The 24,992-nt window shown below is 38.3% G+C and overlaps 1 protein-coding gene across 3 annotated transcripts in view; it reads left to right on the forward strand.

Annotated features, from left to right (window-relative positions):
- LOC140729157 (uncharacterized protein KIAA1958) overlaps window positions 1-24,992 on the forward strand; it is a 119,151-nt gene that overhangs the window by 67,924 nt on the left and 26,235 nt on the right. For 2 of the 3 annotated variants that reach the window (XM_073048608.1, XM_073048609.1), the window contains exon 3: window positions 16,205-24,017. The exons of the other annotated variant lie outside the window; for it this stretch is intronic. In XM_073048608.1, the coding sequence (XP_072904709.1) occupies window positions 16,205-17,244 (1,040 nt within the window). In that variant the 3' untranslated portion in view covers window positions 17,245-24,017. Of the gene's footprint in view, window positions 1-16,204; window positions 24,018-24,992 lie in introns of those variants that run through there. 3 annotated transcript variants of the gene reach the window in all.

Below are 24,992 nucleotides of genomic sequence, written 5' to 3' on the forward strand. Positions count from 1 at the left end.
TGAGCACTTGCTCCCTATTTCGTGCCTGCTAATTTTTTTCAAGAGAGAATTGCGAGAGCCAGCTTTCCCTCAGAGTTTTTGGATGTGGGTGGCCAATGAGATCGTCCTATCCAGTGTTACGCCCAGGTGAATTGGAGTCAGATGGTGTTCGAGCTCCTTCCCACACCAGAAGATCTTGAGTTTCCGAGCTGCTTCTCGATTCCTCAGGTGGAATGCACACTCTTGAGTTTTTGATGGATTTGGGTTCAGAGACCATTTTTCATAATACTGCTTAATTTCTTTGAGGACTGCTGTAAGTCGTACTTCAACTTCTTGGAAGGAGTTAGCTTGTGTTGCAATGCATAGGTCATCTGCATAGATAAACCTGCATGTATTAGGAAAGGTTGGTTGGTCGTTTGTGTAAAAGTTAAAGATTACAGTTGAGACCATAGTACTCATAGGCTAATTAAATTAGAAACTAATCCCTTCTGTCTACACAGTGTTAATATCCCTCTATTCTCTGCACCTCTGTGTGCCTATCTAAAGAGCCTCCTAAATGCCTCTGTCATATTTACCATCCCCACCAGTGTATTCTCGGTATCCACTGGAATACTTGGACCTTTCCGTGCTTCTGTGTCAAGGAAAAGTTTTCCCCACATATCACCATTTGAACCCTCTCACCTCAAATAAATGCCCTCTTGTATTAGGCATTTCAATCCTCTATTTATACCCCTCATAATATCCAGAGAAAACAACCCAGGTAAGTAGATGTTTGGCACAGCATTGTGGGCTGAAGGGCCTGTATTGTACTGTAGGTTTTCTATGTTTCTCTAACTTCCTTAAATAGGCCTTCTAATCCAGGCAGCATTCTGGTAAATTTCTTCTACATCCTCTCCAAAACTTCCACATTCTATATAACAGGGCGACCAGAAATAAATGTACTATGCCAGATGCGACCTCAACAGTTTTATAAGGCTGCATTATAACTTGCTGATTCTTGAACTCATTGTCTCAACTAATAAAATAAGCAAGCTTGCCATGCGCTGCCTTTACAACCCTGTTGACCTGTTTAGTCACTTTCAAGGAAAGTGGACATCAGCACAGTTAAGTGTGCTGCCATTAACTTTTGTGGCCCTTTAATTTTGGTCTCCTAAGAGGGTGAACAAACAACTCTCAGAAAATGCTGGTGAAATGCAGCAGGCCAGGCAGCATCTATAGGAAGAAGTACAGTCGATGTTTCGGACTGAGACCCTTCATCAGGGCTAACTAAGAGAGATAGTAAGAGATTTGAGAGGGGGAGGGGGATGAAGCTAAGAGCTGGAAAGTTGATTGGTAAAAAGGATTACCTGCTGGAGAAGGGAAAGGATCATGGGATGGGAGGCCTAGGGAGAAAGAAAGGGGGAGGGGAGCACCAGAGGGAGATGGAGAGCAGGTAAGGAGTGTTTGTGAGAGGGGCAGAGAGAGAAAGAGGGAGAAAAGAAGAAACAAAAAAGGGGGAAAATAATAAATATATCAATAAATAAAGGATGGGGTAAGAAGGGGAGAGGGACATTAACAGAAGTTAGAGAAGTGAGTGTTCATGCCATCAGATTGGAGGCTACCTAGAAGGAATATAAGGTGTTGTTCCTCCAACCTGAATGTGGCTTCATCTTGACAGTAGAGGAGGCCATGGATAGACATATCAGATTGGGAATGGGACGTGGAATTAAAATGTGTGGCCACTGGGAGATCCTGCTTTCTCTGGCGGACAGAACATAGGTGTTCAGGGAAATGGTCTCCCAGTTTATGTCGGGTCTCACCAATATATAAAAGGCCGCACCGGGAGCACTGGACACAGTATATCACACCAGCCAACTCACAGGTGAAGTGTCGCCTCACCTAGAAGGACTGTCTGGGGAACAAGTGCTACACCTGCCCTTACACTTCCTACCTCACCACCATTCAGGGCCCCAGACAGTCCTCCTGTCTTCTCCTATCATTTTGGATCTCCCCCTCCCTCTCCCATTTTCAAATCTCTTACTATCTCTTCTTTCAGTTAGTCCTGACGAAGGGTCTCAGCCCAAAACATCGACTGTGCTTCTTCTTGTAGATGCTGTCTGGGCTGCTGCATTCCACCAGCATTTTGTGTGTGTTGCTTGAATTTCCAGCAACTGCAGATTTCCTCGTGTTTGCGTGAAGAAGCAACTAATTGGTTGGTAGGAGTTGAGAGAGGTTTAAAAAGAGAAGATAACATGAGGCTATTTTGTAGCCTTCAAATAGCAAAGGGAATTATATAAAAGTGAGTGGAATATTAGAATATATAATAAAATACTGAGATTAAGTTCGGATGGGAAGACTATCGGATGATGCCAATCAATTTGATAGGACACAGGTGGACGTGTAGAATGGACAGACAACTGGCAGATGAAATTAAATGCAGAGAATCATGGATTAAGGCATTTTGACAGAATGGATGGAAAGACAATGTCGACTGAATTGAGTTTGCCTGAATCTTTGACAGTTTCCTCATGAGCACTTTACAGGGCACATCACATAAAGTCAGCAACTGACAAATATGTTATCAGGGTCTGGTAAAACTGAAGTCAAGGCAGGGAAAACTCTCTGATAGTTAGTCATATCTCCAACAAATAAATGGCTGTGTTGTTGGAGGTCAATCATCATGATGGAAGAACATCACTGCAAGAATTCCTCAGGGTAGTATGCTTGACAACCATCTTGAGATAGTTCATCAACAAGCTCCTTCCACTGTACAATATTTAGTCCATTCACAGCAATTGAAGCATGTGGCAAGACATAGACAGCATTCAAGCATGGGTTTTTAAACGTCAAGCAACATTTAAGCAGTATTGCCTCACGTGATCATCATTTACAAGATAGATACTACCCATCTGCTTAAGACATTCAGTGATGTTGCCATCACTGTATTCTTCACTATTAATACCATAGAGTTGTGTGTGGGGGGGAGGGGCTATGGTCGCTATTGACCAGAAGCTATGGCTACAACAGCAGGCCAGAGGCATGCCCCGCAACCAACTAAAATGGTCTTTCTATCCAACGTCAATACATAGAAACTGCAGTGTGCGTTGTCTACAAAATACACTGTACATACTCGTCCATGGTGTCTGTGACACTTCTCAAACATATGACCTCTACCACAAAGGATGACAAAGGCAGCAGTCACACGGGAACAGCAGTACCTGCAGCTTACCCTTCTAGTGACATACCACCCTGACTCCGAAATTTATCACTGTGTTCACCATGTCCTGCTGCTATTTAGAGTTCTCTACCCGACGGCATCTGAGGGAGTGCCTTTGTCAGAACTACCGGGTACTCAAGAAATTTCAAGGAAGTGGGCAGTAAATTGTGCCTTACATATGATGTGTACACCTGGAAAAATTAATGATTTTTAAAAATCCTTCAGGAGTTAGAGGAGATTTAGCAGAATTGCAGGCAGGGATGAGGTGTTTAGGCATTTGGAGTTTAGATCTGAGTATTTGAAGATGATCTCTTTGCAACAGAGGAGGCTGATGGGATATTGGATAGAGGTGTAGAAGATTATGTCCGGTTTAAATAAGAGAAAGGCAAACAATATTTCCTTTAGCTTATTATTCAAGGTCTACAGATTAAGAGATTAAGGTTGGACAAGAGAATCAAGGTAGAAAATTTTAAGAGAACCTTTTTAACACAAGTAGTTATAAATGCTTCCACTTTCATAGACAGCCATTTGAAAAGGAACTTTGGGAAATAAATTTCCAGGGACAGTGAGCAGGGGAGAGAGATTCAGTGAGCTGAATTAATTATTGTGTCATTACAATTATATAATAAACAATGGATTTTTAGATCAGATGGATAGTTTATGCTGCTGTTATGGGGGTTGGACTTGTTTTCAGAGAGGTAGTGATAACTTCTGTATACCTGTTCATTAATTTGAGTGCAGTGCTACCATACCCTGACTCCCTTTGCTCCCTGTTCCTAACTTAGCTCCAAAATTAGTATTGGTTTATTATTGTCACATGTACCAAGGTACAGTGAAAAGCTTGTCCTGCATACTGTTCATACAGAACAATTCCTTACACAGTGCAGTATAAGTAAAACAATAACAGAATGCAGAATAAAGTGAAACCACTACAGAGAGAGTGCAGTACAGTTAGACAATAGTGGTCCAGAAATGAGCAATCTTAGATTCAGAATTAACAATGGATTTTGCATTAATTGTTCTTTATGGACGCAAGTTTCATATTCCTTCCACATAATCAGTTGCTCTTGGCTTAATTGTGGGCTATGCCTCCTAATCCTAGGCTTCCAAACCAACTTTCTACTTCAGCAATTCTTAATTTTGTGACAACTTGAAGTATTCTTTAACTTTATCATTTTCTTGGAAAAAGCTCTAATTTGAGTAAATAATCTCCATAAATTTAGGTAACATTACTGTAAATCCATGCTGCTATTTCTTCAACTCAGTATATCCTTTCTAAGGAAGAATAGCTAAAACTGCTCATAGAGCTATTGTAGTCACAACAACTTTGTATTGCTCGTACACTCCAGTCATCTGAATATAATGGCATACTGGCTGTTAACACTTTTGATTATTTTCTGTCCCAGTCTATAATGTTTATGATTTCTGTAAATGACACTTCAATCACTTTGGCTGCCATTGCTTTTAGCTTTGTACTATGCAGAAGAATGATCCTATTTAATAGGAATGGAATGACTTTCCCATTTGTTTCTAATTGAAATGTGTTTGGCTCTTTGCTTAATCTTTTATTAACTTTGGCAGAGTAGCAACAACACTGAATTTCCTCTACTTGTAGACAGTTTCTCTTACTGTGGACTGATGAACACTCAGGTCTTTAGGAATACTTCTGTAGCCCTTTCCAGCTTAATGCATTTCTACAATTCTTCTTCAAAGGTCCTCCGAAAGTTGTTTTGATCAAGGCATGGTGCACATAAACAGATCTTTCTTGAGCAAAGTAGGCTCTGTCAGTAACCTGATTTTCTGTGTGTTTTTTTTTTATAGGGCAGGACACATCTAAACCCACCAATCTCAGTTCATTGATTCGAACACCTGACTCCAAATAGCTTTTGTAGAAGGCATTACCCTGGAGGTTCACATACTTATTCCGACAAATACATGTAATATTGGGTAATTTTTGTCAATAAATAAATGAACAAGTATAATGTTTTTTGTGTTATTTAATTTGGTTCCCTTGATCTAGTTTTACGACTTGTCTGAAGATCTGATCACATTTTAGGTCATATTTATGCAGAAATAGAGAAAATACTGCAAGGTTCACGGACTTTCTAGCACCACTGTATCTCCGCAAGGGCTCTGTTGGTTTGGTCCAAGGATTCACTCAGGCACTGGAGATTTACCAACCTTAATGTACTTTAAGGCATTTTTATGTTGACATCTTCAACATTTTTATATTGTCCAAGACATCTTCACTCTTTTTTAGCATCCATTATTTTATTTCCAGAGGTAAAACTGATGAGAAATATTTATTAAAACTCTTGCCCATCTCCTGTAGCTCCAAATGTAGAAAGTCTCGCTGATCTTTAAGGTGATCTACTCTCTCCCTTGCCATTCTTTTAATCTTAATATAGATATAGAATCTCTTGGCATTCTCTAATTTCTGTATTTTTTAAATTCTTATTTAGATTTCTAATCTTTGTAATTTTTTTATTGAATGCTTCCTATTTCTGTATTCTGGTATAACTGCCTTATACCTTTAGGTGTTCAGTTTGCATGTCTGGTTTGTGTGATTTTTGATTATTAGCATGACCTCTTTATTCTTTCTTTTAAAATTTATTAATATCATTTGCAAGCATTGACTTGGATTTCTTGGGGTTTTGATGTGAAGTTTTAAACATGAAGAATGCATTGAGGATATATTTGGAAGGTATTTCATTATGTATCTTAATAAATTTCTTCTTTTCAGTCACAATAGCACAGTAATTTATATTTGCATAATGACCTGTTATTCAAATCAAGTTCTAGCTTTTTTTAGTTTCCTTGTTGGTGATGAGATAGCTTTCAGCTTTGCGAATCCATTATTTTTATCTTTTTTAATCTTCAGTCGTGTTTTGCAAAGTACTTCACGAAAAATATTTGAAATGTAGCATCGTGGTTTTGCTACTCAGGAAAATCCACTAAAGATATTTTTATTTATTGTTTAATATATATGTTATTTAACCTATTTTAAAAAAAATTTTTGTTAAGCTCACTACCATTAGCCCAAGAAAACTCAGGCAACTCTGACAAGCTCAAAACATTCCAAACCTTGTACATGCACACCTGTTACTTTTTCTTCATTGACTAGCCTTGTTACCTAAGAATCCAAGCCTAACATGCACCAGTCTTTTCATTGAGAAAACATTGAGACCAACAGAATAAATAGCTTCACTCAAAACTTCCAGTCAACACCTAACCACACTGGTCTTCTTTCTTCTCTCTGTCATAATGTTCCAGGAGGGAGGGACTATCTAACTTTGTTTTTAGGTTGTTGTTCCCTTTCATCTCTTGTCAATTCTCAATACCTACAGAAATCATATGGTTTTTCGTTCAATATTGAGCCATTGATGCCTGTCTGTGTGTTTACCTCTGTTGACCATGCCTTTCCCCCCACCCACATTATCACAGTCCCTCATTTTGTGTGTGTGTGTGTGTGTGTGAGATGCTCTTTTTCTTTTCCTTCAACCACACCCACCCCATCCTGCCACCCACTTGCTCTTACTTTCTGTTTAGATCTACACTCTTGACAATGAACCTTTTTTTCCCTTTTGTAGGGATCAGCAGTTAGTTGTCACTTGGCTTTTAAAATTAGAATCTCATCAACACCACAGGTCACCTGGTGCCAATTTCTATTTGTGCAGCTGTGAGTAGAAATGATGGATTTGTTTAAGCAGTGAAGTGGCTGTTCATCTGGTGTTTAACACTATCTGGACACCATCTGGGTGTGAGTAATTAATTCTTTCAGAAGCAAACAAACAGATTCAACACAGGCTAAACCACAAATTCTGTGTGGTGCATTTTGCTGCTTGTTATTGTTGAATTGAGTGGGGGTGGTGCATTTTGCTGCTTGTTATTGTTAAATTGAGTGGGGCAAGTTAAATAGAATTTTCAAAGTTGAATCTCTGAGATTAGAATATAATTCTAGATAATATTTTTTATGCTTTTTGATGTTAGGAGGAATTCTTGTCACATTAGAATCTTAATTGGTGAGCCTGATGCATGATACATTTTTCTTACAACTCCTGATAATTCCAAACCAATTATCATCTGCTTTTGCTTTGTTCACTTTTTATCTTTATCTTGGTGATACATGTTGATGTTGGCATTGGAATGCTCATTCTAGAGGAGATACTGTTTCAGTTCAATCTTGCAAGAATGCCACAATTGCATCTGATTTTTTTTCTAATACCACAAATTCCACTAGTGCCTCACTGTAGAAACCTGAGCATAAAACCAAGGCTGGTATTTCCATATAGTTCAGAGGCAGCACCTTTATTAAATGAGGGTTTAAATCCAGATCACAGCTGTTCTTTCAAATCAATGTTTTAAAAATGTTGTGATGTAAATTTGAAGCGAAACAGTCTGGTTCACAAGTATTCCGGCTAACCTTTGTCTGTTAAACTAAAAAGAACATTTGGTAATTATAACACTGCTTGTTGAAGATGGCTGAATGCAAATTATCTAGTTCATTTTCAACATTACACCAATATTTCATATGCACTTAATTGGTTTGGTTTGGAAATATAGCACAATGGTGCTAGAAAGTTTGTGAACAGTGTAGAATTTTGTTTGTTTCTGCATAAGTATGACCTAAAATGTGATCAGATCTTTGCGTAAGTTCTAAAACTAGACGGAGAACCCAATTAAATAAACAACACAAGAAACAGCATATTTGTTCATTTATTTATTGAGAGAAATGATCCAACATTACATATATTTGTTGATTTACTGTTGTCTTTTGGAGGATTATCTTGTTACATTTTCAAGCTTCAGGTGATGGGCTGCTACGCTGACATTCTCCTGTAAAATGACTTGATAAAATTTTGAATTCATTATTCCCTTGATTGCAAGCTGTCCAGACCCTGGGGCAGCAAAGCAGCCCCAAACCATGATGTCCATTTTACTATGTTTCAACTCGAGTAATCTGGTGTCTTTTGTGAATGATCTGAGACATCTATGAGCAAGGAAAAGGAAAATTACCATTCCAGTTTGCATTAAGATAAAACTGGATTTGACTGGGCATTTGTGTGTGTGTGTGTGTGTGTGTGTGTGTGTGTGTGTGTGTGTGTGTGTGTGTGTGTGTGTGTGTGTGTGTGTGTGTGTGTGTGTGTGTGTGTGTGTATATATATGTGTGTGTGTGTGTGTGTGTATATATATATGTGTGTGTGTGTGTGTGTGTGTGTGTGTATATATATATATATATGTGTGTGTGTGTGTGTGTGTGTGTGTGTGTGTGTGTGTGTGTGTGTGTGTGTGTGTATGCACACACACATGTATATACAGCTACGTGTAAGTAGTGATGCTCAAGACAGAATCCGTGCGATTGGTTTATTGGGTTTATTAAGGCCACATTAGCATACTCTGTAATATCAGTGAGCTGACAGTAACTTAGTGATTTTCATCTTTAATGTTCAGATGTCAGAGTTGCTCTCAGTTGTAAACAGCAAGGTAAGCCAGATCTGAGCTTTTCAACCAGAAATTGCAAGCCTATTTTTTTGCAGTACTAACTAAAATATTTTAATATACCTTTTTATATAGAATACAGTTAAAACTACTTTGGTATCTAAACTGTGCCCTGTGCTGGTTATGTTGTGTGTTCGGGATGTGAATATAATAACGGGTTCCTTTTGTAATTTATGGTTTTAATCGGCACTACAAAAATATTTAAAGGAATAATCTTGGTGCTCCAACAGGCTGTAGATTTGATTTAGGAATGTATTGTAAAAAGTAAGTGCCAAGCGGAGAATCAGTTATTTTAAAAAATGAAAAAGCATTTCAGACCTCAACACTCACTGCTCTTTCAATCACAAGGAGGACATTGAGTTCCAGATCCTCCAAATAACATCAATTCAGATTAAGCTACTTCAATTTCCTTTGTTTTTTTAAAAATAATTTTTTAAAACCATTTCTAAATTGCATTATCACAGGTCAAGTCTGCTGAAATGAAGTCTGTCAGTCTTTCATAAACATGCTTATTCCCTCTTCCTTTTGAATTACCCTTTTAACTATTCTCTAATGTATGATGTAAACAAAACTTCAGTTATTTGCACTGTAGAGTTAAGAGCTTTTAAATTCTTAGTCTTACAGCAGTTCAACTTTTTTTCAGCCACTTTTAAGTGCAGAGGTTTAAACTATCATTAATTTTCAAACACTGCTGAAATTATATAATCGAGATAACTGGTACTTTTGGAAACAGATGGCCAACAGCTAAAAACAAAATGGTCCAGAACAGTAATGAGTGGCTTTGATGATGAACTGCACAATTTTAAGTATACAAGGACCCTTATTTTAACAAGATTGTCCACCGGCCTGAAGTTAAATATTACATTTGGGCATTGATTTTGAATTTACTGAAGATGTATTTGATGCAAGTTACACTTCTGCAACTTTTACACACTAAAGAAGGAAACTGCCAATGACCAATGTTTTATATGAAAGATTCCGAAACTACATTATGCCTCTGGAGATTTTGAGAAAGATCATCAAAGCCACAAAATCAATGTTAAGGATGTATGGAAATATAGACTGCTTACAGAAACTGGATAAATTTGGTCCCTTTGATCTCCATTCACTTGGAAAAATTCACGAGTGAACAGATTACAGTTAGACTGAGAAATTCGATGAGGGATTTGTATGTTGATTAGTTACAGTAATGCTTATTTTCTCATGCAAGGCAGCTGAAATGGAGATTTCTGTTGGTGCCCCTTGAGTGCAAATCCTAAATAAATGCCTCTGGTTTTTGGCACTGCATTTTCAGAGTAACACTAGGAAATTATGAAATTTGTACAATTCAAAGGGGCCATTTACATCAGAGGTCATCATTTTTGGGCTACGGGGGAATGATTAGGAAGTACACTGAACAGGGCAGCTGCTTGTAGTGCAGAGGCTAATGCATCAAGTTGTGAATGCTTATATGTTTATATAATGTGAATATTTAAAGGTGCAGTTATTTGAAGGGGCTATGACTGACTCTGTGGGTTTTGTGTTTCACTGCATGTGATACACAACACAGGTTCCAGACACAAAAGTGGACCATTCAGAAACAACTTTACCTTGGTATGGGCCCAGGCTGACACATGGCATTGCAAATGCACCCTGTCAAGCCAACTGTGCCCAGGGCCTTTATTCTTATTGCTTTTGGTTCAAGAGATTCTGGTTCTTCATTTCTATAAGCAACACATGGCGATTCTTGGTGAAGAACACAGTTAATATGCAATACCTCATTCCATGTTATGAAGGACAGAGATACCGGTAAGTTGATTGGTGTTTTCCTCTCCCACTGCCGGTTTCCTTCTCTTTAAGGTGTGGGCTTGTACCGGAGTAATGGCTTTACTAGTTCTCCCAATATGTGAAATGTATTCTTGAAAATAGACCAGAGAAAATCTGCAGATACTGGAAATCCAAGCAACACCTTCAAAATGGTGGAGGAGCTCAGCAGACCAGGCAGCATCTATGGAAAAGAGTATAGTCGATGTTTCGGATCAAGCCCCTTCATCAGGACCATTGGATTGAAACAATTGAGTGCTGTTCTGAAGGGACTGACAATCACTTTTGGATTATAAACCAATATGAGCCAAGTGGCCTTACCCAGCAGCCATCATTTTGTTAACTACTTTCTAGTTTTATTCTTTGTGATAGACTTGCTCCTTGCTGCCCAATGATAGGAGGCTTTTGTCCAGTGGACCATTTGACAAATTTTTTTCAGGAGTGCACAAGCAGAAACAGTCATCTTCTTCACTATTTTTTCATGTAAGGAATGTCAGCATTGCTGGCAAGCCCAGGATTTATTGCTCGTCCTAATTTTTTGAATTGCTACAGCACAGACGGCATAGGTACTCCAATGGTAATGCTAGATTTGGAATTGCAGCATTTAGACTCATTGAGGAAAGGATGGTGAGCCGTTTTTAAGGAGAATATGACGCGTAATGCAGAGAAACCTGCTGGTGTCTCGGCTCTTTGCCCTTCTAGATGGTCAAGGTCATGGTAGGGATCAGTGAAAAAACCTATGGACAGTCCTTGGTTGGCACTTTGCATTCTTTAACCAATAAGTACTGGTAGTGGATGATTTGCTAGTCAATCAGACTTCATTGCTGAACATGAGTCACTTACATTTGCTATACTTTGCCTTCAAACCTGGTGCTGCTAACACAGTATTTGTGTGGCTTGGCCAGTTAAGCCTACAATTAGTGTGACCACTGCACTCTGCCACAGTTCCCCCTAGATTCCTGCAGGTAACATTGATGCTCAAAATTAATGGAAGGAAGTAGCATATTACTTTGAAAATTATTATTATCTGGCATATTTGTCATATGTATTTTTCTTTGTATTCTCAAGCTGGTGCCCAAATGTTGTCTAGGTCTTGATCTAGTGAACAGTGTCCGATTCACATTTCTTTTATCCTACACCTATTCCCAACTAATGCAAATTATTTTCCTTAAGTGCTTTGGTGTTTGTGGTTTACTCCAAAATGATTTTGGTACCTGGATCTTAGGAATTCAATAGACAAAGCATAAAGTCACTGAATTTTGACATATTGTTCATATCCTCACAGTAGAAGCAATGCCTAATGTACTAACTTACAAACAAGCTAGATATTGTATAGTACATAAGACAAAGGAGCAGAATGAGACCATTCAGTCAATCCGCTCTGCCATTTGATCAAGGCTGATATTTTCTTTCAACCCAATTCTCTTGACTTCTCCCCATAACCTTTGACATCCTTACTAATTAAGAACCTATCAACTTCTGCTTTAAATATACTCAATGACTGACTTACAGCTGTCTGTGGCAAAGGGTTCCACAGATTCATCACCCTCTGGCTAAAGAAATTCCACTTCATCTCTGTTCTAATGGTTGTGAGGCTGTGCTTTCTGGTCCTTGATTTCTCCACTATAAGAAATATCCTCTCCGTGTCCACTCTGTTGCGGTCTTTCGATATTCATTTGGTTTCAATGAAATTCCCCCCCCCCCCCTCCCATTCTTCTAAACCCCAGCAAGTACCAGGCCAGAGCCATCAAATGCTCTTGATATGTTAATCCTTTCATCCTCAGTATCGTTCACGTAATCTCCTTCTGGATCCTCTCCATTGTCAACACATCCTTCCTTGTATCAGGGCCTAAAACTGCTCACAATACTTCAAGTGCAGTGTCACCAATGGCTTATAAAGACTCAGCATTACATCTTGTGTTTTTATATTCTAGTCCTCTTGAAATGAATGTCAACATTGTATTTGATTTCCCTCACACTAACTCAACCTGCAAGTTAACCCTTATGAAACCCTGCACTTGGACTCCCAAGTCCCTCAGCACACCCGGTCTGAATTCTAAGGATTTTCTACAGGGGCACAATTGAGAGCATCCTGACTGGCAGCATCACTGCCTGGTACAGGAACTATACTTCCCTCAATTGCAGAACTCTGCAAAGACAGCCCAGTGCATCTGTGGATGTGAACTTCCCACTATTCAGGACAGTTACTGCAACAAGTACAGAAAAAGGGCCCGAATTATCTTTTGGGACCCAGGTTACCCCAACAGGCTCCAGGACAGCTTCCTTCAGGCCATCAGACTGATTAATTCATGCTGAGACAATTTTATTTCTATGTTATTTTGGCTGTTCTGTTGTACATACTATTTATTACAAATTACTATAAATTGCACTGTTCTATTTATTATAAATTACTATGATTGCACATTTAGACAGATGTAACTTAAACATTTTTACTCCATGTATGTGAAGGATGTAAGAAATAAAGTCAAGTCAATTTTCTCCCCATTTAGAAAATAGTCTATGCCAATATTCCCAGTTTTCCAAATCCATCTGAAGATTTCCTGCTTCTTCAGTTCCACCGGTCTTTGTATCATCTGCAACCTTTTCCCTCAAGACATAAATTCCATTATCTCAATCATTAACGTACAAGATGAAAAGTAGCAGACCCAACTCTTGACCCCTGGGGAACAATACCACTAGTCACCAGCAGCTAACCAGAAAAACCCCTTTCATAAAATGCTGGTGGAACGCAGCAGACCAGGCAGCATCTATAGGGAGCAGCACTGTCGACGTATCAGGCCGAGACCCTTAGGATCTCGGCCCGAAATGTTGGCAGTGCTTCTCCCTATAGATGCTGTCTGGCCTGCTGTGTTCCACCAGAATTTTATTTATGTTACTTGAATTTCCAGCATCTGCAGATTTCCTCGTGTTTGCTTTTTAAAAACCCCTTTCATTCCCACTCTTTGCTTTCAGTGCAGCCATAGAACCTGCTAACACTTTAAACAGCTAACCTAATTTAAATGATACAGCTTTTAATCTTTCAGTTACATGCCTTCCAACCTAGTATTGAAATCCTGTCATGGTAAGAAGATCTACAAATGCTTTAATTTGGATTTGAAATAGTTGGACCTGTTTGTGTAGCTCTTTTAAATTCTATATGTATAATGGCAAAAGGAAGTATCCTGCAACACCATAAAACCACCACTTCCCATGCCGCTGTGAACTATTTAAATCTAGCCCAGCTTTCAAGATAGATTCCAAATCAGGCCAATTCATCAGCCAGTGATGTAACTGCATGGCTAATACCACATATAAATGTGTTTTTAACGTATTTTTAAAAAGTGATTTTCATGTATTTTTCCCCGTCTTCGCTCTTCCCCTCGATCTATTTATACTCCCTTTTTTATGTCTTGCCAAGGCTATAACCTCTGCTACTCAATGTTTTATTTTTATCTCTACAGCCTGGGGGCTCACTGTACTTGCTCAGTTGCAGTTGCAAATTTGTCTCTAATGCTAAGTAGAGCAAAGCAAATAATGAAATTCCAGAACACACATACCACCTTTTTCAGGAAAAAAGTAAATTTACAGCATTTTTAGTTTATTTTCCACAGCTGCTGTGCTGCTACTAAACTGCATGCCTGAACACAGTTGCCTTGATGAAGTAAAAAGACTGAGCTGTATTTGATATACCATTTACACTATAACATATCTGCAATTTGGCCCATCTTCAGAACGCTTGTGACGATGCTTCAACTTCTTCCCATCCTCCTCCATCTTGTTCATTTGGCATATCTCTTAATTCCTTTCTGACTTCCTGTTTGTGTCTGTACCATTTGCCTCAGCCTTGCAATTTCTGAGTTTTGCGGTCTTACCTCTGCTTGGATAAAGTTGTTTCTAAATTTTCTCCTAGATTTATTCATGAACATCTATTCTTAGTTTTATTTGACTAGAATATAAAAGCAAGGATGTAATGTTGAAGCTTTACAAAGTACTGGTGAGGCCTCAGTTGGACCATTGTGAGCAGTTTTGGGCCCCTTATCTAAGAAAGGATCTGCTGACTTTAGAGAAGGTTCAAAGGAGGTTCATAAAAATGATTCTGGGATTAAAAGGCATGTCATATGAGGAACATTTAATGGCTTATAGCCTCTGGTCACTGGAATTCAGAAGAATGAGGGGTGACCTCATTGAAACCTATTGAATGTTGAAAGACCTCGATAGAGTGGATGTGGGGGAGTCTACGACCAGAGGATGCAGCCTCAGGATAGAGGGGTGTCCTTATAGAACAGAGTTAAGGAAGAATTTCTTTAGTCAGAGAGTGGTGAATCTGGAATTTGTTGTCACAGGTGGTTATGGAGGCCATGTCATTGGGTATATTTAAGGTGAGGTTGATAGATTCTTGATTAGTGACGGTATGAAGGGATACGGGGAGAAGTCAGGAGATTGGGGCTAAGGCAAAAAGGATCAGCCATGATGAAATGGTGGAGCATATTCGTAGGCCAAATGGCCTAATTCTGCTCCTACTGTATGGTGGTTGTATGCTCTTATTTACTGCAGTACCCGAGGCAACTTGTCAACATCTGTAGAAAAGGAAATAAGAATTAACACATCAGATTGATGAACTTTTTATCAAAATCCTTCTGCACTAATACTCCCTGACCTGTTGAGAATTTACGACCTAATTTTCTGTTTCAGATTTCTTGTATGCTATTTCACCATTGTATAATTGCAATGTAGCACTTTTATGTAATGATAGTCATGCATTATCTACAATATGTTTGGTCCACATGTTCCATAAAACTAAATTTTTCAAGTTAGTTTCTTTGTACTGTTGTAAGCACAAAGTATATGATGCTTAAACCAGTACAATTTGCTTTAGCATGTGCACAGTGAAGATTTTATTTCTTTTGACATTCTTGTGGAGTCTGATGAACCTAACTCGAGCTGCAAGTTAATTTTTGGATATTGTAGCCAATTGTCTGGAAGGAGATGCATTTTGAGCAGGACCAAATACTTACGGTTCATTGTTGATATTCTCTCACTGTCAGTAGGCAACATTTAACTGTTAATAGTTAACCCAAATGCTTTGCACTTCAAAATGTGTTTGCCGTGGGTCCAACACAAGTTGAAATGTTTAATTACACATTGGACAATTTTTCAGTATTCTATTTAATTATGGAAATCCTAGAAACAATATTAAGAAAGGGTAAAAGATGAAAATTCTACTCGTGCTGTTATAGGTTACCTCTTTTGCTTAAACCACAAATAGTTTATTTTACATTAGTTTGGTATTCCACCATTTGACTTCCCTAATTACTGTCAGAGTAATACAGGCAGGCTACTTGTTGTTGCATCTTTACTTCATGCATCCAGGCTGCTGTTGCTCGATTTACGGCATCCATTTGCAGGGTCGTGCATTGGTTGGTTCTGCAATGTAACATTGCAACATGTTGGCCTGGTATGTTTGATCTGAGATGGTCTGTGCTCTATCTGATTTCTCTCACTAATTCATGTGCACTATTGAGTGCAACATTGACATGAGGACCTTTTTGATAATTTTTGCGTCTTTAAGTTTTTACGTCATGTGTGAAATTGAAGTTGGCTTTTGAAACCTAAGACAGGTATGTAATATCGTTTTCCAATGACCTTTGTGAAATTGAAATTTACTTTTAATTGGCTTTATGAGCAGCTTATATTTTTTTTTCTTTCCCTTCCCTGTTCCATTTTTAGAAAATGAAGAAAGAGCCTGCGAGGGTCAACAGAACGAAAAAACTGTTCGGAGCACCCTGACAGCACTAAGAAACTTCCGAGAGTTCCTCCTTTCCAAATACCCACACGAAAACCGGGAAATCCAATTCATACCATGCACGGAACTTGATGTCTACCTAGCTTCATTCTTTGTGGATGCCAGGCAGAAAGATGGTTCTGAATACGAGCCCAACAGTTTGGCCAACTATCAGTGTGGACTTGAAAGGTACTTAAAGGAATACAAATATGGGTTCAGTATAACAAGAGATAAGGAATTCAGGCGGTCCCAAGAAGCACTTAAGCAGAAGCAGCTTGAGCTAAGAGGTAAAGGGAAAGGAAACAAGCCACATAAGTCAATGAAACTAACTTTTGCCGATGAGCTCATCCTGCGCAAGAGGGGTTTGCTAAGCAGATATAACCCTGAGGGGCTGCTCAATCTTGTGTGGTTGAACAACACTAAAGCTTTTGGGCATTGTGCAGGATTCCACAGTTCTACGCTAAAGTGGGGGGATATCAGGCTGCACATAACCGAGACAGGCTTGGAGTACCTGGAGTGGGAAATCATAGACAATTCTGATGCACAAGGGAAGAGCCGGAGAGCTGGAACGGAGTGCAGAATTTACGCCACGCCGCATTCTCCACAGACATGTCCCGTGCAGGACTACAAAGAGTACGCACAAAGGCGCCCTCCAGCTATGCGCTATGAAGATGCCCCCTTCTATCTGTCAATTAAGCCAGTCTGTAATCTGGCTGCACTTTACTGGTACAATAGTCAATCCCTAGGGAAGAATAAACTGTCAAAAATGGTTAAAACTATGTGTGAAAAGGGGAATATTCCAGGGAGGAAGACCAACTTTAGTGTTTACCAGAGCTGCAGTTCTCTGTCTGAGGCACAAAGCAACCAGTTGGTGTTGATATGTAACAATCTGAGCCAGCAAGCTGCCCAGTCAATGTCTGGTCTCAACAATACAGGGAATTTTATTATCTCGGGTTCTTTTGACTCTTCCTCTGATACAGCTTGACAGAAATTTGCTTTAGGATTTTAAAAATTATTTTTAGTACTCTCTGTCCTCTTGCAATTTTATAGAGCCTAATCATTCTTCAGCCACCAATAGTTATACTTTTTAAACTCGGTGTGTGAATGAATTATATCTTGGAAGTGGACAAATTAAAAAAAAACAAATCAATGATCGATTGTACAGGTAAATGATTTAGTAAAACTCTTTTTAAAAGTAAATGTGTACTGATATCGGTCTGGAATTTTTCTTTCAAGCAAGGCTGTGGACATCATAAACTTAAATCTCTTTTGAAGTACTTTAGTTCCATGAAGTGGTTCAAAAATTTTTGATTATATTTTGAAATGTGCACCAACTTTATTCAGTTCTTTAACAATGGCATCCTTTATGTTTAAATACTAAATTTTCAAGAAGGGTTACAGAAATTATTCAGCTGCACAGATTTTAATTCACAGATTTCCAGATGGGGAGATGGGAAATAATATTTTTGAACAATCTTGCCTCTTTCTGTAACTGCAGTATTAAATGTTTAACCCAGTATTAACTGTGTGATGTTTTTAGCCATTTCTCATCAGTGTTTTAACTACCTTCCCAGTGTCCCTTGTCCCCCCTTTACATTCTCACCCCATTGCTGCCCCAGTTCTTTGATCTGCAAGTGAATCAGAGTATTATAAATTACACGTTTGCCACCTTTGAAGTCAAGCTATTTTAGTAATTGAAAACGATTAGCTGACACTGAAATTCCCTCAAAGTAAATATGTGACAAATATACCATAAAAAGATTTATTTTTACAACATTGAAGCTTAGCAATTATATTTGAACATTTTCAGGGTTTGAGTACCTCTGTCAGTGACCTGTAGGGTCCATTCACATCTTTCCGTATGGACTAGCTGATCCATGCCCGTAGTGTCCTACCTAGAAACATACATTAAAATGTACTTGCAAGATAACGATGTTAGTCTGGCTAAAACCTGAAACATAGTAGACTGGTATCTCACTATTTTCTTTCTGTGAAGTTTGCTGATGAAGACTCCTACCATTTCAACCTTTTCACTTTACAGTTATTGAGGATATTGTCTTAATATTGAGGAAAATAATTCAGTGTTCTGGTAACCATGTTGTGTTTTAAATGCATAGTTTCTTATCCATTGTTTTGTTTCTTTGGGCTCTGCATAGCTGAAAATTGTTTGTAAAAAAAATCTTCTGTTTGACTTGAGATTTTTTTGATTACTATTAATGTCACATATTTTGTATGTCATATTTATTTTAGTTTCATTTGATGGCACTTTGCAATTATAACTAGGCTTCTCATATACAAGTACTCATATTTGTTGGAGCTCCAATTTTGGAAAAACTAAGCTAAATCTGCTACGAGGTTCACTTCAGTGAAGGATTTATCGGCTATAGGTCTGTCTGACTTGATGGTATAATTCCACAAGTTTAAAGAGAAGTAGACTTTAGTGCAGGACACTGTTTTACTTCCTGTAGCAATTTCTAGAGCCACATGTGACTGTGTGTATTTAAGACATTTTGTGCAAATTAAACCCAATTTTCCTTATTTTTTAAACCAACTAAAAAGAGTTCTAAAATTGTTGAAAATTTTTGTACCTTAATAATGCACCTATATGCGCGTGCTCTTCTCAATAAAAGATTAAAGTATACCTTTCTCGAGAAGTAAAAGGTTTTGGGGTTGTTAAATAGAGCCGTTTGTTTTGTATCAATCAATTTTATTGTTTTAATGAATATGTAAAGATTACTTATAAAGGAGACTGTTAGGTACTACTTTTTAATCAAAAACTAATATATAGAAGTTGTGCTTGGTTAATTTATCTCTTTCTGCATCTAAACACCAGAATTTAAATGGAATCCAGATGTGGAGTGAATTGCGAAACATGCCTATAACTGTAATAGACTTCCGATTCTGCATAAATTCTTCCACAGAAGAGGTGCATTGAAAGGTCAAAAGATACTGTAAGGGATAAAATAACCTGTTCTTCTTTTAGTTTAAGATGAGGTCAACATCAAGAGGGTTCTGTATGGCTCCAGATTTTGGCCCAAGTTTGAAATTCTTTAGGAGACACTAAAATCACTGCCTGAAGTGTAGTTCAGATGTTTAGATGTGGATTTCTCTTTTATTGAAAGTTTTCAGATCAGCTTTTGAATACAAGCCTTCATAAAATTTTAATCTCTATATTTTAATCATGTGCATTTGTTCTTGATTCCTGCATCATTGAATGTTTTCACAGTGTAATGCTTTATTTCTATAGCCAGCCTAAGACAGTACTTGTTAAAGAATAAGATTATTTCTCTCATCTCATGAATGTCCCAATGGATTAAAGATCAAACAATTAAGCACATGAAAAAAGTTGTGCAATTTAGCTTGCAAGTGGCTTATTTGCACCAATTAACATTAAAGCCACACCATTTAGATCCTGTCTAGGTTGATCCAATCTTAGTAGATAAGCAATTTGCTTGAGGAACTCAGTTGGACAGGCAGCATCTGTGACGAAAAATGAGCAGTCAGGTCATTCAGCTTTGGGTTAGAACCCCTTGTCCATATGAAGAGTCTCAACCCAAAATACTGTTTGTCCGTTTCTCTTCACGGATGCTGCCTGACCCACTGAGTTCTGCTGGCGTATTGTTTGTTGCTGCAGCATCTGCAGTATTTTGTATCAACATAGAAGATAGTAATTCTTGGGAACTATTAGCTCTGTGAACTTGCTCCGCTGTTCGTTTGGATCATGCTGAATGAGTGCCCTAGTGCCATCTACCTGTGTTGGCTCCAGCTGCTTTGGTGCACTTTTACCTAATCTTGGTTGTGAAAATTATAATGAGGTGCTGCAGTTGACTGACATTCAGCAATGGTGGGGAGCAGGGTTACTGTAGTATTTGGCAATGGTTTCCATTACAAGGTGAAAGAAAAGTTCAGATTTTACTGTTAATCTCTCCCAGAGCTCAATTTTTATCATCACAGCTCCAATAAGTAATGCCACATAGTTAAGCTCCCAGGTATTAACTGCTGCCTGTGACAACTGTACCCCAGTAACAAACCAAGATGATTTATAAACCCAAAATATTCTAGTGCATTTTGCAGGAGTAATTATCAAACAATTTGAAACTGTTTCAAAAAGAGACATGGATGACTAAAGGCATGGTCAAAGAGAGACTTGAGGAGCATAGTGGAGGGGCTGCAGAAGGAATGGGATAATGGTTGCTTCCCCATGGGCACCCATGATATATTCCCCACCATATAACTGCAGACTCTGTCAGATGCAGTTAACTTATAGAAATCAGCAGGGCCAAAAAAGGCATAAGGTTGCTCTAGTAGACAAGCAGAAGGAGAATCTTAAGGGCTTCTACAGATATGTTAAGAGCAAAAGGTTTGCAAAGGGGCAAAATTGATCCTCTGGAAGATCAGAATGCTAATCTATGTATGGAGCCAAAAGAGATGGGCGAGATCTTAAATAGATTCTTTTACATCTGTATTTACTCGGGAGATGGACGTAGAGTATATAGAAGTGAGGCAAGCGACTGTGAGGTCATGGATCTTATACAGATTGGAGGAAGAGGTGTTTGCTGTCTTGAGGCAAATGAGGGTAAATAAATCACCAGGGTTTGACAAGTTGTTCCCTCGGACCCTTTGGGAGTTAAGGGTTGAAATTGCAGGGGCCCTAGCAGAAATATTTAAATCACCCTTAGCAACAAGTGAGGTATCGGAGGATTGTGGGGTAGCTAATGTTGCTCCACTGTTTAAGGAAAGCTGTAAGAATAATCCAGGAAATTATAGGCCGGTGAGCCTGTTATCAGTAGTGGGAAAGTTATTGGAAGGTATTCTAAGGGACCGACTATATGAGTACTTGGATAGACAAGGACTGATGAAGGATAGTCAGCATGGCTTTGCTCATGGTAGGTCATGTCTAACCAGTCTTATAGAGTTTTTAGAGGAAGATACTAGAAATATTGATGAAAGCAAGGCAGTGGATATTGTCTTTAGCAAGGCATTTGATAAGGTCCCACGTGAGAGGTTGGTCAAGAAGGTTCAGTTGCTTGGCCTTCAAGATGAGGTAGTAAATTGGATTTGACTTCGGCTTCATGGAAGAAGCCAGAGAGTGGTTGTAGCTGGTTGCCTCTCTGACTGCAGGCCTGTGATTAATGGTGTGCTACTGGGATCAGTGTTTGTCATCTGTATCAGTTATCTGGGTGATAATGTGGTTAACTGGATCTGCAGATTTGTGGATGACACCAAGATTAGGGGTGTAGAGGACAGCAAGGAAGACTATCAAAACTTGCAACAGGATCTGGGCCAACTGGAAAAGTGGGTTGACAGTGAAAGATGGAATTTCAGAAACAAGTGTGCACTTCGGTAGGATTAACCAGGGTAGGTCTTAGGCAGTGAGTGGTAGGGCACTGAGGTGTGCGGCAGAACAAAGGTATCTGCGAATACAGGTCCATAATTCATTGAATGTGGCGTCACAGGTAGATGGGGTCATAAAGAAAGCTTTTAGCACAATGGCCTTCATAGATCAAAGTATTGAGTACAGGAGTTGGGATGTTATGTTGAAATTGTGTACAAAGTTGGTGAGGCCTAATTTGGAGTTATATTTGAAGTTTTGGTGACCTAACTATAGGAAAGATGTACATAAGATGGAAGTATGGAGAAAATTAACAAGGGTGTTGCCAGGACTGGAGGATTTGAGTTATCAGGAAAGATTGAATAGGTTCGAACTTCATTGCCTAGAATGTAGAAGATTGATGGCAGATATGAGGGATGTAGATAGAATAAATGTAAGCAGGCTTTTTCCATTGTGGTTGGGAGAATCTACAATTAGAGGTCATGGGGTAAGGGTGAAATGTTTAAAAGGAACATGAAGGAAAACATCAGAGGTTGGCAAGAGTGTGGAATGAGCTGCTAGCCAGAAGTGATGGATGCAATTTTGATTTCAACATTTAAGAGAGGTTTAGATAGGGACGTGGATGGGAGGAGTATAGAAGGCTATGGTCTGGCTGCAGGTTAATGAGACTAGGCAGTTTACATGGTTTGGGTTGGACTGGAAGGGCTAAATTGTCTGTTTCTGTGCTGTAGTTATCTGAAACCAGGGAATCTTTTCATTTGATGGCTCATAACTGCCTTTAATCTTAAGAGATTTGTTAGTTTGAAAAATCGAGGGTTGTTTGGACACCTTTTAAAATTATACTAGGTTGCTTATATTGTTGCTCTTCCCACTGGAAGAATAGATTTTTCTTATAGAAACCGAAAATGCTGGATAAAGTAACAGGTGAGGCTGCATTTCTGGCAAGAAGATCAAGAATGGTTGATGGTTCATGAATGCTGGTTGAACCTGCTTAACATTACTAGCATCTTCTATTTTTATTTGATTTTCAGTAACTTCAGTATTGCTTTTGATATCTGTCATCTTTACCGGCTGGATAGGTGACTGATCACACTCCTTAGTGTCTGTACAGCCAAATTATTATCAGGTGATTCAAGTAGCTTTGTTCACCTTTCTCCTGCTGCAGTGAAGATAGCATACACAAGCTCTAAAGATGTGCATTCTGTATTTTGATCATTCATTTCACAAGGTGCACCTTAAAACTAAGGGAGACTCAAATTTTTCATTTCCACGCTATATCTTGGTTTGAGTTTTGTCCTGCTGTCTGAACTTCAATTTTACTTTCAAGTGAAGATTGATTTTTGTTTCTGAAAATAGAATTGTAATACTAACAGTATTTTGTCAATGAATTGTCACTGTCTTGCCAAAAAAAACATGCCGATCTCTATGCATTATGTATTGTTGCAATGCAGAATAAGCATGTTTTGCAGGCACTTATATTTTCATGAGTGATTTGATATTTTTTAGAAATGTTACAATTTGCTGCTAATAATCTATTAATAATTTTGAAGAGTGTTTAGAGCCTTTAGTGTAGTTCCACTAATCAATTCTTTCTGTTGGGTGTTTGACTTGTTCTTGTTGGACCAAACAATAAGAATGGTGCAAAAAAAAACTATTTCTGAGATTTCTTTTATAAAACCACAAGGGCGGTGGGATGGGGGAAGGGAAGGTTGGTTGGAATGGAGATAAGCAAAGCTGGTTGAAAAAGGTTTACTGTGACAGATAGTGATATCTTTCTCCTAAACCACCTTCACTTTTCCTTAGTTGATGAAATAATGTTTCAAGATGCTCCATATTCTTCAGAATATTTATAACATGCATTTGAATTTAATTTTTTGCCTGTGTGTGTGCTGTCATTTCCTACAGACAATGTATTTAATGTTCTTCAGTATTGTTCATTCATTTTGTGGGGGTGTACAGAAGAAAGAGTCGTTTGAGTGGCATTTGCATCATGCAGTACTTGTACCCATTCAAGATGACTGAATTGATTGGTAGGCTAACATCTTTGCTGTTTATGGGGAAAAAATGTTGCCCCCCTCAAAAAAACATAAAAAATACTTGCACACTACTTAAAATTAATCTGTTTTTAAAGTTATTAATAATTGTCTGTTTGATTGCTGCATGCTGCTTCGGAGTTTCTCTGTGTATGTAGAAAGTGAATGATTTTCCAGATAATAAAGAATAAATCTATGCTGTATTCTCCACTTGGGTAGGATTTGTTTTTATTTTAGTGCTGTGCTTCTGAGTTAAGAATCATGCAGTTACATATACAAAGACACCTCCTGTGCTTGTATCATGTTGTCAAAAATCTGTCATTGATGGTAATAAATTATGTATTCTGAATGTGGCTCTTTTGAAGGATCACAGTAATAAAAAATGAAATTTTATTGGACTGAGCGTTGTTTTATTTAGAATTCACGAATCAATTTATTATTTAAAGCTTGAGCTAGCTTGTAATATTTATCATCTAAAATGTTCAGCATTTTGTTTGAAATGCCTGCGAAGTTGTCCTTCACATCTTACTCAAAGAAGATTTTTTTTCATATGTCGAACTGAAATTTCATTGTTCAAGTTTAAGAAGAAATCTTGCATTTCTACACTATCTATGATAATTCATTCCAAAATATTTCCATTTGAGTGTTGTAGGAAATGCCGCATGCAATTTGCACCCAGCAAGATCTCTCAAACAGTAATGTGATAATGACCAGATAATCTATTTCAGCTATGTTGTCAGAGGGATGAATATTGACCATGACACCAGCGAGTCTTAGTCAATAATAACTCATCATCTTTAGAACAGTGTCTGTAATCTTACCCACCCACAAAGCTCGTTAGGACCTTTTTAATATTTCATCTGAAAGATGCAGCACTTTAAAACTTCATTGAGACACCAGCCTAGATTGTGTGCCTCTGCTTGATCTGGTACATGTTTATTCAACTGACTAGTTTACTAAGCTATTTAGTGGGGAGCAAAGAATCAACATATTGCTGTAGGCAATTTCTCTATATAGGTATTAGGGAACTGATGCCTTAACCTTAAATGCACTAGTGTGATTTTATACTTTTACTGGTACTTTCACTGATATTGATAAAGTAAGGTCAGTTCTATGCTTCGCTTGTACCTTATTTGCTGAATTTCACTGAGAAATATACATAGCAAAAGGCTGTTTTTCAATTTAATTTTAAATATATTCAAGGCTGTCTAAGAGCCTTGAACAAGATGTTGCAGCAGTTATTTATAGTTTTATAGTTCATATCAATATTTTGAAATCCCTGCATCTCACCCCTTTATATCTTTCCGATTGCCTGTAGCCCAACAACTTTCACATCTCTGCCCTTCTGAGTAGATTGAATGAGAACAT

The sequence above is a fragment of the Hemitrygon akajei genome, chromosome 6 (genome assembly GCF_048418815.1).
Source record: "Hemitrygon akajei chromosome 6, sHemAka1.3, whole genome shotgun sequence".
In the NCBI taxonomy this organism is placed as follows: domain Eukaryota; kingdom Metazoa; phylum Chordata; class Chondrichthyes; order Myliobatiformes; family Dasyatidae; genus Hemitrygon; species Hemitrygon akajei.